General features: G+C 39.9%; 1 protein-coding gene across 1 annotated transcript in view; it reads left to right on the forward strand.

Annotated features, from left to right (window-relative positions):
- sh3rf1 (SH3 domain containing ring finger 1) overlaps positions 1-12,827 on the forward strand; it is a 52,916-nt gene that overhangs the window by 31,313 nt on the left and 8,776 nt on the right. The window contains exons 5-8 of the mRNA XM_084920981.1: positions 2,152-2,457; positions 7,407-7,517; positions 10,518-10,645; positions 11,334-11,504. Of these exons, the coding sequence (XP_084777107.1) occupies positions 2,152-2,457; positions 7,407-7,517; positions 10,518-10,645; positions 11,334-11,504 (716 nt within the window). The remainder of the gene's footprint in view (positions 1-2,151; positions 2,458-7,406; positions 7,518-10,517; positions 10,646-11,333; positions 11,505-12,827) is intronic.

Genomic DNA, 12,827 nt, shown 5'->3' on the forward strand with positions numbered 1-12,827 from the left:
AGAAGCAGAATGCAGTGTTTCCAAGGCTATAAATCATTTTGTATCTTAACAACTGAAACTGCAGAATAGAACATTTTGTTGTCTTCTCCCCTCGATGCTAGGCAGTCGTTTTTCTGGTTTCATAAACAGTGGCAGAATCATAGCAAATGTACAGCGACCTAAAATGTTCTTTGTCTCTGCATAACCAGTGAATATCTAGGTCATAGTTTTTCTTTTATCGCCTCAGGGCCTTTTGTTGCGTCTTCAGTTGTGCATATGAATTAATCTATAAAGTTGGCCTTATAACTTAATGAGATGAAGGGATCTCACCTGGTGCTTTGCTCTTAATCCTGCATGTATATGTGTTAATGTGCTGACATGTCAGTGATGAACCTGCACAGGATCTGAGTGTAATGCATAGCGTTTATGTCCTAAGTAGACAGAGCTGCTTGGGGCAACCTGTGACAGCAAGTAAGCACACCCTGTGATTAACTGAACCCTTTTTAGTGTTGCTTCTTTGATTTATACCTCACTGTCAGTCATACATTATGGTGCCTGAAAGGGTTAAAAAGCCTGTGGTTTCATAGCTGGCTTTGAACCATCAACTCTTTCAGACTAAAGCCCCCTGCACAGAAGATGTAGCATGAACAGCAGAAATATTATAATTTAGTATTTGTTTGTTCAGTTCAGTTCATTTTAATGTATTAAAAGTCATCCTAGACATATTAGTCAAAGAAATGTGTGCACAAACCTAATGCTAATTGTGTTGACAAATTTGACTAAAGGTAAAGAGGCCGTCTTCATATTGTAGTGTACTTTAGTGTGTTTTATAAGGGAAAAATTGTCAAAATTGTTGCTTTTTATTATTTTTAGTTTGGTTAGACCACAGTCACACAGGCCAGGAAGACATTCAGTGACCCCTGCCCCGTAACCCCCAGCCACTGGGGGAAAAATGCTTATTGTTTGCCTACTGGTTGGCGAGAGGTTTGTGGGGGGTGATTTCTGTCACTGAGTAAAATCGGTCACAAAGAAGGTGCTGTGCCAAAGTCCTTGTGATTTCTTTGATCGCTGATCACTTTGATTGCTGTGGTCGGTCATAGTTTGTATGGAATATACCGATTTGTCTGCAAATACTGGCTAACTACTCCCTGACTGATAGTAAAACTAAAAGTGCAATTTAAACCAGAACCAGAGAACTGTCTTCTTCAAAGTAAAAATTGCACCCTTTAAAATGTGTTGGCACAAGCTTTCATCCCGTGACAGGAAGCAGCCCCAAACAGCTACTCACTAACTGGTCAGGCGATCCGCTTCTTTTTTTAAACTAGCGATTAAAGGTTGCCATGGAGTTGTCAACTGGTATCTAGGCCTTTGTGACCGAGGCTTTAACTAAGAACTTGTTTTGGTTTTATATAGAAAAAAATCTTAATTTTATTTATATGGCATCTTCACAAAGTCCTTTTACAAAAAAGCAAAACCAGAATACTAAATTCAGATGGGCAGACATCAGGATCAAAAGCATGCAGAAGTTAAAACTGAGGAAAACATGACAGAGAAAAAAGTCAACACAGATTATAATACTAATAACAATGTAAAAGCATTTTTAACACAAACCTGAACAGCTATTCATAAATGATGAAGGTGAGACGATAGGACTACAAAATATTGCATGAAAGCAAATATGTAAAAATGTGTTTTTTAGGAAGTTTGTAAAGAATTTTAAGTGCATAAAAGCTTTTTTGTCTTAGTTAATTATAAGCTTGACAAGCAGCAACCTCATTTGTGTCTGTAAAGGTGACAGTGCTGATGTTGGAGCTTATTCATGTTTTCAAAGCTCTTGGAGGCTGATACAGAATCTCTATATTGGTATAAAATTCACTTCTTGTGTTTATGGGTGAAAATTTGAGTTAAATTGAATTGTGTAGACATATGTAAGTTAGACAAATGTGAGACAGAGGACTGAAAATGTGATACTGTATGTCCAACTTGGGCACGTTCTTTTCCTCACCCTCTCCACTCAATACATTAAGAGAGACTTCGCATGACAATAAGATTAATTATAGAGAGTGACAGTTTTCGTGATCATTTTAATGCTTCTTCCACCATCAGTCCTTCATTTTTCTTACTTCCAACTCCTCTCTTCATAACCCTGCTGGCTCTCTTCCTCTCTTGTAGTTCAATTCGGCAGCTCGGCAGCTTATAGAATTGGACAAGCCGTCCGACTCCAGTGGAGACTCCGGGGAAGGGGCCTCCTCGGGGCCTCAGACAAATGGTGCCCACCGGGCAGGGGAGAAGAAGAACAGCAAGAAACGACATTCTTTCACCTCTCTCACCATGTCGCACAAACCCATGCTAGCGCCTCCCCCCCAGCGCCACTCCATGGAGATTAGCGGGCCGGTCCTCATCAGCTCCAGCAACCCCACGGCAGCAGCTCGAATCGGAGAGATCAGCGGGGGCCTCTCCTGCAGCGCACCTTCACAGGTATGATGCCATTGGGGAGTGCTGTTGCCTCTGAATGATGCTATACAAAATTTTTTAGATGGGTTGTACGTGCCCAAACATATGTTACGCACTATTTGTGGTTTTAAAGAAAATGTATTTTTTATATATATATATATATATATATACATATATATATATATATATATATATATATATATATATATATATATACATATACATATATATATATATATATATATATATATATATATATATACATATACATATATATATATACATATACATATATATATATATATATATATACATATACATATATATATATACACACATATACATATATATATATATATACATACACATATATATATATATATATATACATACACATATATATATATATATATATACATACACATATATACATACACATATATACATACATATATATATATATATATATATATATATGTATATATGTATATATATACATATACACGTATATATGTGTATATATATATATATATATATATATGTGTGTATATATATATATATATATACACATATACACACACATATATACATACACACGCTCATAGTAAACATGGTCAGAGTTTAAATAATGAGGTCAAAATTAATCACTGTTAGACAGGTTTTTTTTGTACTCCTGCATCAGTCTTATGTTAGACCGAGAGGACATCCTAAATACGGTCATCTCCACACACAGAAGCTGCTTTAACCCGTGATGGGCAGCCATTCACAAGAAAGGAGGATCAAGGATTTTTCAGATAGTCAGAGCTGAAGCAAAACCCAGCATTAGATAAACAAGGATTATTTTGAGCCATAAGTCATGCAAAGCTTCTCTAACAGAGTTCAAGAATAAGAATTTGCCGTTAGGAATGAGCATAATGGGTCTGCTTTAAACACAGAGTTGAAAAATGTACATTCCTCTTCACTCCATGATTCTGGTTGAGATGAGTCATTTAACCAGCTGACTTGTAAATATCCTGTTCCCTGGTCTGTAATTGCATAACTTGAAAAAAAGAAAAAGAAGGAAAAACAGAAACCAGCTTCAGCCCTTTTTTCCACAAGATATTTATTGCTTTTCAGAGGCTTCACTCTCCTTCTGTCAGCAATTAGGCCGACTTCCCTTTCCCCCCGTCATACCAAACAGGCCATTGCTCCATCCGAGCGTTTGAAATCATGGATGCGTGACTCCACTCATCCACAAAAATGACTCCAGCTTAGCCCTAAAGGTTTCCACACCAACCCTGACATGACGGCAGCTCACAGCTGCCTTGTGGTTGCCAGCCGGCTGTGATTGAGCTCTGACTTGGCGCTGTGCAAGACAAATGTTTTGTGGGTTTAACTTGGCCTGGAGCTGTCCGTTTCTTAAAGTTTGTGCATCTGATAATAAGTAAATGGTATTTGAAAAGAATTCAAATAGTTGTTGCTTATCAAAGGGAAGTAAAGGCTGTTAAATTGTAATGAATTCATTTCAAGTAATTTTATAAATGGTGCTGAACTAATCTAGTTAGTTTTATTAGGGGAAGGTGGATTCCCTGACACTTACTGGTAGTTTAAATTCCTGAGCATAATAGGAAGGGACCTGTTATGCCTCTTCTTATTTTTCGTCATTAGCATCCACTATTGCTTATTTAACTGCTACTGAGTCTTAAGCAGCAGGTTTTCCCATCTCATTCTTAGTTTTTGGAAATCGTATCCAAGCAGATGTATCTGTGAAACCTTGGGACGGTGCATGCTTATTGGCTAGGGACTTGTCAGTCACACAGTGACTACCATGCTTTATCCCGCTTGTTGATAGCAACGAGAACCATAATTTGAAAATTTGTGGCCATGTTCCATTTAGTATCACATAAAACTAATGATAGAAGACATAAACATATCAGGAAAGTGTTTACAAAAGTCACAGATAAGGGAGCCAGTTTGCCTGTAGACTTCATACAACTAGTTTGCTTTTGCAGCAGAGGAGTCGCCTCCTGCTGGCCAGAGAGAATTCATGTAGGTTTAAGGCTTTGCTTTTCAGGCCTGTAAGAAATATTCGTTTTTTATAGATACTGCATAGCTATAGTGGCTTCTTTCAGACAGAACATGAACTGAGGGGCTTCATCAAGACCCAGCACAAGACAAGTAAGGATTATTTTGAACTACAAATTATGCAGTCTAGTCGAATCCATTAATCAAAATATGGTAGAGTTGGAGGTTAATATAAGGCTTGTAGTTTATTATTATTTTGAGAGAGATTTTGTTGTTCTACTTCTGGGAGTTGTCTGGGAGCTTGCAGCTAAAACATTTTTTCTGTTACTTTCTGATTTTTATGTATTTGTTTTCCTCTCCTCTTTTTTTAACGTACTTACTTCATTGTCTGGTTGCTGCTGACTTTCAGAAATGCTGCGTTCCAAAATCCCCTATTAAGCTCAATCATTAATCTTTCATCTGCAGTGAGTGTTTATGTGCTGCTTTGTGAGAGGGAGACAAGGCGAGCGCTTGTCTGCAGTAAAGCGGATATTGAGGATCATCCTGTCTTTTTTCTTCTTTCTTTTTTTTTTTAAACTAAAAGCTTTTCATGTAAATATGATTTGCGTATCATCAAAGCCGTCTGTCTGTGCAGAAGGCATAATCAGGTTTATAACGACCTTATCCCAGTAATCATTATCAAGATATTTCAGGAATAAAAGAACCTGTATATGTCTGCGTAAAGTGATCCCCCCCCTACTGACAACAGTGCTAATGATATGTGTGATTTATAGATCTTTGTTTAATAAAAACACGACAGAAAGAGTCCCCAGGCTTTATACGCACAGATTTTGTCTCCTGTCTCCCGTTCACCTTTTCTCATCTCCTCTTCTTCCAATTCCCAAACAATAGACAAAGGTAAGCCAAAGAAAACAGACCGTGTTTGAAAGCCTTGACTACAAACCCCAAGGGAAACGTATTTATTTAATTTAACATAGTGCACCCTCCTTGTATTTTGGCATTTATTCTTTTCAGACAGCCGTTTCACTAACAGTGCCACTTTTGAGTACACAGTTAGATTTTTCTTGCCCTCCTTACTGAAAAATACACCTTAGCAGGCGGCTCTGTCTTAGGCAGTCATCCATGGAGAGACCACAGGCTACAGGGAGATATTGTGTGTCCAACAGTATGGCCTTGTTGCCAGCACACCATCATGACTCATGTGGATGACTGACTGGGAAAGCCGCCTCTCTTTACACGTCCAATGAAATGTCCTGCTGTGCAGTCACCTGATTTTTGTTGGCCTGTAAGGTCATGAGGCCAACTTTGTGGTTATAACTGGAATAAAAAGCCACACATGTGCGTCACTGTTTCAGTGAGAGTCATTTACACACAATGTGACAGGCGAGTCACAGGGTAATTTTTCATGTCAGTTTTCTCCCACACATAGACCGTAGACATGTTTTTATAGAATTTTGTAGTTTTTAATCCGCCTGTTAGAACTACGGCATCTGCATTAGATTTACTAGCGCACGTTATTGCCTGAATAAAAACTGGCCTTGTGGGGGTGATTATGCTAATAGGCACAATTGGGCTGTGTGTAGTTACTACAGTGAGTCTCTCTTACCCTAATTAACACAAATGTTTGCCCATTCCTGTTATTTTTGGCCTTTTGATAAGAAGAAAATGTGTCATATGATTTAGTAAATGAGATTCCACTGAAAGAAAACTGCTTAAAAGTATATTTTTATCATTTTCCTGGTGATTTTCATTAGTAAGACCAAAATCTTTTTGGGGAGCACCAAAATTATTGCGTGCAAGAGAAATCTTGATTGTTGACAATACATCCGTCCACTTCAAGGTCACGGGAGAGTGGAGGGTCGTAGGGTCCTGTCACAAGGCTTATTATCGACAGTCCCCTCACTTCTTTTAAAGTTCAGTCGCTGTAAACTCTTTTCACTTTTTCCAGTGAGTCTCTTCTCTTTCCTGTGTTGGACTACAGCTGAAACAGATCTGGATAGCTGCTGCTAATTAGATGGAAATTCTAACATGAATCTGGAGGCGGTGAAAACCTGCTTCATGTTGCTCTACGCAGACCTCACAGAGGCTGCACAACAAAAGAAAAACCACCAGCTGCAGTCCACAAAGTCATGAATGCAGCTACTCGGAGACCATTCCAGTGGTCAGCGAACCGTTTATTGATATACACTGAGGTGTTTAAACTTATCAATAAGGGTACAGGGGAGGTTTTCCAATGTTGTGTTCATGGCAGAAAGAGTTAAACCAACAGAACACAACTGTGAACAAATGGTGCAATGCAACAAAGGACTAATGCAAACTGATGGTTTCAGGGAGATGGGAAACATCGGGCTACAAGACACAGCCGAAACAAATCCAAGATGATGAGACAGGGGAAGCGAAACTAGAAAAGAGGTCCCAGTGACAGAAACTACCAGTATAAAATGGGAAGTCATAAAACAATTAAATACCTAACACGGAAAGGGAGACGGTGAATACAGGATGAAAAACTGAAGCTCAGCTAATTATCTTATTTAGCTTATTATATTAACTTCTTACATTTTTTATTTAATATAATATAATTATTATATTTAAACTATATTTATGAATCACAAAAGGAAACAGAGCTGAGACAGGAAAGAATAAAATCCTGGAAAAGATAACAGGAGTTAGAAGCTCGAATACAAAACAAAATGACCAAAACAAAGGGCAAACTAAGAAGTAAATATACAGCAATAAACCTAACTAAAATCTAGGGTCAAAAACCCCGGTTGTTGCACGGTTATTTAGCTGTACTGACATCCAAATCTGTGCCATAAACACTCAAAGCTGTGCTGGGATCAGCGGTGATGCACATATGTCCTCATCCTGTAGGTGTAATTAATCAGAATAGCTGGAGCTCATTTCTATTCTTTGTGTGTGAGGAGTTGTTGCAGTGTTTTTAATGGTCTACATTTGTCTTTTGTTGACAGGTACATATTTGCACAACTGGCCTAATTGTGACCCCGCCTCCTAGCAGTCCTGTTACTACAGCAACCGTCTTCACATTTCCCTCAGAGACGAGCTACACATCCATCCCTGTGGTAAGACTTTAAAATTCATACAAATGCTGTCTTGAGCAATTTTTTTTTTTAAGGTAAATGTTGATTGTTACTGGGGACTTGAGTGGTCTAATAAGGATCATTGGTTCTCTTATTGTGGGTAATTTAGTAAAAAGACATCCACCCACCATAACCTCTTTTTACCCCTCAGCCTGTAAAAGGCTGATAGGGCATTGTTGTCAACCTGCCAGGCGGGCAACGTGGACACCCAAGTTTGTCAATACGACAACTAGAAAACGAAGCAACGTAGGAATTTGAACTTGATGCTATAAGTGCATCTACTAAAAATCTTGGACGACTTTGAATCTCAGCGACCCTGACCTCAAGGTGATAACTGGAGAAGGAAGTCACTCAGGATTTTCACATTCACAACTTAAGTGTACCTACTAAAAATTTCAGTGGCCGGTGGCCTTGATCTCAAGGTCAAAGTGTAAATGCACCGTCAGGTCTACCGGAGCTTAGATGGACTGTATTGCAGGGCTTGTAAAAAGTGGTAGAAGCCCAACATTTAGTACACTTCTTATGTCACTCCAGACTTTCAAAAACAGCATAACATCATCTGGCAATGGCATACATTATACCGGTTATTCTATTAAGATTGGATTAACTGATCCAGTAATCCTCTGAGGTCTAAGTTATCGTCTCTATCACCTGTAGGATTAAAATGAAGGTTTGCGGTTACCATCAATGAAGACTTAAACCTCAGAGCGTTAAAACATGTTGCTGATGATTGGCCAGATATCCGTTTTTGTCAGGGTCTTTTAGACATAAAGTTTTGTACAACTGTATTCTGTGCCGATAATGGTTTTACAATTCTACACTTTGCAAACAACTTTTTAACAACACCTATGTGCAGAGGGAAAAAGAATGAGTGCAGCTAAAAATGTCAAGAAGTCCCTGCAGCCCACACAAAGCAGCACGTACACTTCCTGTCTGTCTGTGTGTATGCTCTGGCATGTGGAGTTTCTGAATGAGCAGGAATGTGTACACAAAAGGTTGCGCTCTCCGCTTCACTTGGGAACCCAACATGATGTTTTTGTACAGATGATTTCTCCAGCCTGCAGGCAACCTAATTATCTCAGCTCAAGCGTCGGCAGCGAACCGAAACGCACATCGACACTCACACATACACACAGCCCGTACGCACACCGCAGGGCTGTCTGAGTGCCACTCTCCTCCCCCAGTGTGTCATGGAAGCTATTACTCTGCTGTGCAGAACTGCCAGCATTCGGTTTGGGAAGACTCATCTCGCTCCTGGATAGGAGAGTCCTCTTCAGCATCATTCCAACACGGTGGGACTTCATCTGGGGTTTTTTTGGGTTTTTTTTTAACAGTTTACGATTTTATAATGATGTGTTGTTTTCTCTTTTTTTGATTATTTACTGTGTTTCATTTCCAAAGTTAATTATAAACACGGATTAACTGACTCCAAAACTACGACTCATGGCAAAGGGAAAACAAAAGGATTCATAACCAAAGTTTGAACACAAATTATAACCGGTTAATGCCAACATATGTTGGTCCTGCCAGGTTAAATTGTTATTAAAAAATATGCCAGCCATAAGTACTAAATATACGCAAGTTAAAAGGACATTTTGTCACCATTTTGGAGTGTAGAAAGAATAAAAGGGTTTGGGAAGAGCTCAAAGCGATGTGAAGAGGAAAAAAATAAGATGAAGTTTCACTAGACCCAAAATTAAATCTGTTTGATCTTTATTCAGAAGAACAAATTTCCACTAAAAAGAATATTATATGTTGAAAGATAACAAAAACATCTGTTTGAAAAGCTTCAGGGGCCATTTTTACAGTTGTAAAATAATGTCATTTTCCATTTATTTTTTTAAAAGAGAAAAACAAAGCTGTTAAAGACAGATCCTTCTATTCAATTTTGCTTATGTGAAGTTGGGTTTTGTTGGTAGCAGGCTAAGCAGGGTAACACTTTTTGGTTCCTCCTCCTCTTGAGGTGTTTCCAAGCCACATAAAATATTCTAGATCTATCCTAGACCTCCTTCAAATTGAGCATGCCCAATAATCTCCACAGGAAAGCAGCCAGAAAGCATCTTGTTTAGATGCTCCAATGAGACCAATGGAGAACTCGGGCAAGCAGTAGAAAACAGTTTCCTCCTGGACCTGGAAGGGAAGCCTGTTGTCAAGCATCTGGTAGCTGTGATCCATATGGCTCAACTGAGCATATCCTGAATAAATATGTGTTTGCTTTCCTTTGGTTTGCCCATCCATCGTAACAGATTTTAAGGTAGAGTGCAATGGAGGCTGGGCAGCAGACAAAGGCAGACATCTGATAACAAGTTTATAATTTTCAAACATGAAAAATTTATCTTGTGAATTTTTGACTTCTTCCTAAAATTGTACTTCTGCTTTGTGGTGACATAGGAGGTTGGTGACTTATATTTTAATCCTGTAATCCTAGAAGCACAAAAGACATACAAAGAAAATCCCCTAAAGGCCTCCAGTCAAAAGCTTGAGTCTCTTTTGACCTTAAAGACGTTCACCAAGGGAAAACAAGTGAGTCGAGATGAATCTACTCATGACTGGTTTGAGGGTTGCTCTCAAGTGTGCCAACAGACATGTTTTTCACTTCATATGTTCCCAATTAAATACTGCAATGGATTTAACATCAAGCTATGCGGTGTCCTAGCAACAAACAAACAAGCAGAAAAGGAGATTCTCCGTTGCAATGGGACGTCGGGGACGAGACGACGGAGGCTGCCAAACCACTCTCCCTGGTGTTGACAGCTGGAGGGAATAACCCAAATGACAGATGATCTCTCATTCTTCTTCTTCCTTTGTTTCTCATAAACAAACTGGTTTCTGTGCTTATGCAACGTGCAGTCTGTTTGGTTTTTTTCTTCTTCCTGTGGTCCATTCTGCTTTTTTTTCTGATCTTTCTGATTCAAACTGAAAGGAAATAAGTGACATAGTGAAAAATAATGTGATTTATTTTTTTTTTTCTTTCCTCTATAGGATGCTCTCCCACCACCCCCACCGCCTCCCCCCCAGTCCTCCGTCGGTGGAGCTGCATATTCGCTGGCTGCCGGACAGAGACCCTCCCCCAGCATAAGCGACCAAAGTGGGAGACAAAGACCCACAGTGTGAGTAATAAAAACAGTCCCACATGAAAATATGCAGTCTTCTGAAATGTGCAGTGAAATGTCACAAGCGGTTTGTGCACTGATGGCCCAAAGCCTTAATGCACATGCTCGGATCAGAGGGAGGAAATCCTCGTCTGTCTCTCACACAGCCCCCTCTTTCTCCCTCCCTCCCCCTCATCTGTCAGTTGAGAGTCTGCAGAGTGTGAGCTTCTGCTCAGGTGAAGGGGTCAAAGTCTGGGAGTGACAGTCTCCTGGGTCCCATTGGTCCATCCACTCGGTGACCCCTGACTTTTGACCCTTTCACCTTTTACCCTCATTACTCCCTGAAGACAAACCACACACCTGATAAGAATTAGATCCACTCATGCCTGTTTTCCTGCCATTGCATGCATGTCAGACTCATCCATTTATGTTCCCTCGCAGACAACACTGAAATCAGACTGAAAACATCCCAGCTGAGGCCTGTTTTTTTGGCTGCGGTAGAGACATGACCCACAAATTGTTTTGTCCTCCAGTGCAGATTTTCTCTGGGTCAGAGGGCACTGTCTTTGCTGGAGGCTCCCAGAGGAGCTGATGACAGATGTACTGGATGATGGGATGAACGCAAAGCAAATGGCATGCTTTTGTCCGCCATGAAAGCCATCTATGTGTCTGGTAAATGTCTCATCTTTGTTTGTTTTTCATGCAGCTATGTGGCAATGTTTCCCTACACTCCTCGAAAGGAGGATGAACTGGAGCTGAGGAAAGGAGAGATGTTTCTGGTGCTGGAACGCTGTCAGGATGGCTGGTTCAAGGGCACGTCCATGCACACGGGCAAGATTGGAGTGTTTCCTGGGAACTACATGAGCCCCGTCAGCAGGTCAGGCATTTTTTCTTATCAGCATACTGTATACACACACACTCGCAGGTGCACTCGCTTTCACATCCTTTTGTTTATGATGCAAAGCTATAGCATAAAAATTCCTCCAGTTTGCTGATAGTGTAAAGTATGCTGTGTTTTATTGATAAAGCCACACCTGATGTTTATTCTGTACAAATGCTTTTTGCTGAGTTATTGAACCAGCTTAGCAAAGAATAATTCCCATAAAGAATATATTTTGCTGCACAAATTCCTCGTGAGAGTTTTTTGTTTTCCTGCATTCAGCTTTCAGTCTGACAAAATTGTAGACCTCATTTAAGGTTTTAGTAAGTTTTTGGTTTATGGTCAATTTAAACCATAACGGTGACTCTTATTAGTCACAGTTTAAGACCAGAAATCTTTACCTTCTTATGGCTAATGTAATTTACTAAATGCTGCTTCAGTTCCAAACAACCACAGAGAGGCACTCAGACTTAAAACTTTCCAGATTATTTCAGGGTCAATAAAATGATTGGTACAGCTGCTCCTCCAGGTGCTAAAATCAAAAATATTGTCCAGGCATCATCGACAGAAAAGTGTTTATGAGGTGGATCGGGTAGTGGTAAGCTACTTAAATCTGGAAATGATGCTCCATGTTCTGACTGAGGTCCTTCTAAAAACAGAGCTACGGTGCTGTGCATTTTTATTTGTCCATTTATAATCTTCCGCTTATCTGAAGTCAGGTCACAGTGACTGCTGGCTAAGCCGGGTATTCCAGACCTCGCTTTTCCCAGCAATGTTTTCCAATTCCTCCTAGGGGATCTCGAGGTGTTCTCAAGCCAGCCAGGAGAGCTGTGTAATCCCCAGTGAGTTCTGGGTCTATCGGTAGGGTACAGCTCGTAAACCTCCTAAGGGAAACATCCAGGTGGCATCCTTGTAAGGATGAGCGGTCTCCTTTTTGACACAAAGGAGCAGCGTCTCCACTCTGAGCTCTTCACCTTGTGTCTAAGGCTTAGCCCAGCCACCCAGTGGGTTAGCTAATTATGTTAGCTTGTACCCACAGTCTTGTTATTTTCAGACACTGCCCTCACCATCACTTGTAAAGATCCTGAAATATTTAAACTTTCTTATTTGGGGCAACAACTGTCCTCCAAACCAGAGAGAACAATCTGCTTTACTGGAATATTTGGTTATCATAAAGTCAGGATCTTATATTTGATGTACTGAAATCTTAGTTGTCCAGGCTGTGATTAATCTTTTCTGAAACCCTAATATATTGGTGTTCTGGATGCTAGTGCACACACTAGAGCTCCCGGGCACACTTCACACTAAAGATGCATCTCA

This window comes from Perissodus microlepis, chromosome 23 (genome assembly GCF_051167445.1).
Source record: "Perissodus microlepis isolate ML-2025 ecotype Zambia chromosome 23, ASM5116744v1, whole genome shotgun sequence".
NCBI classification, from domain to species: Eukaryota; Metazoa; Chordata; class Actinopteri; order Cichliformes; family Cichlidae; genus Perissodus; species Perissodus microlepis.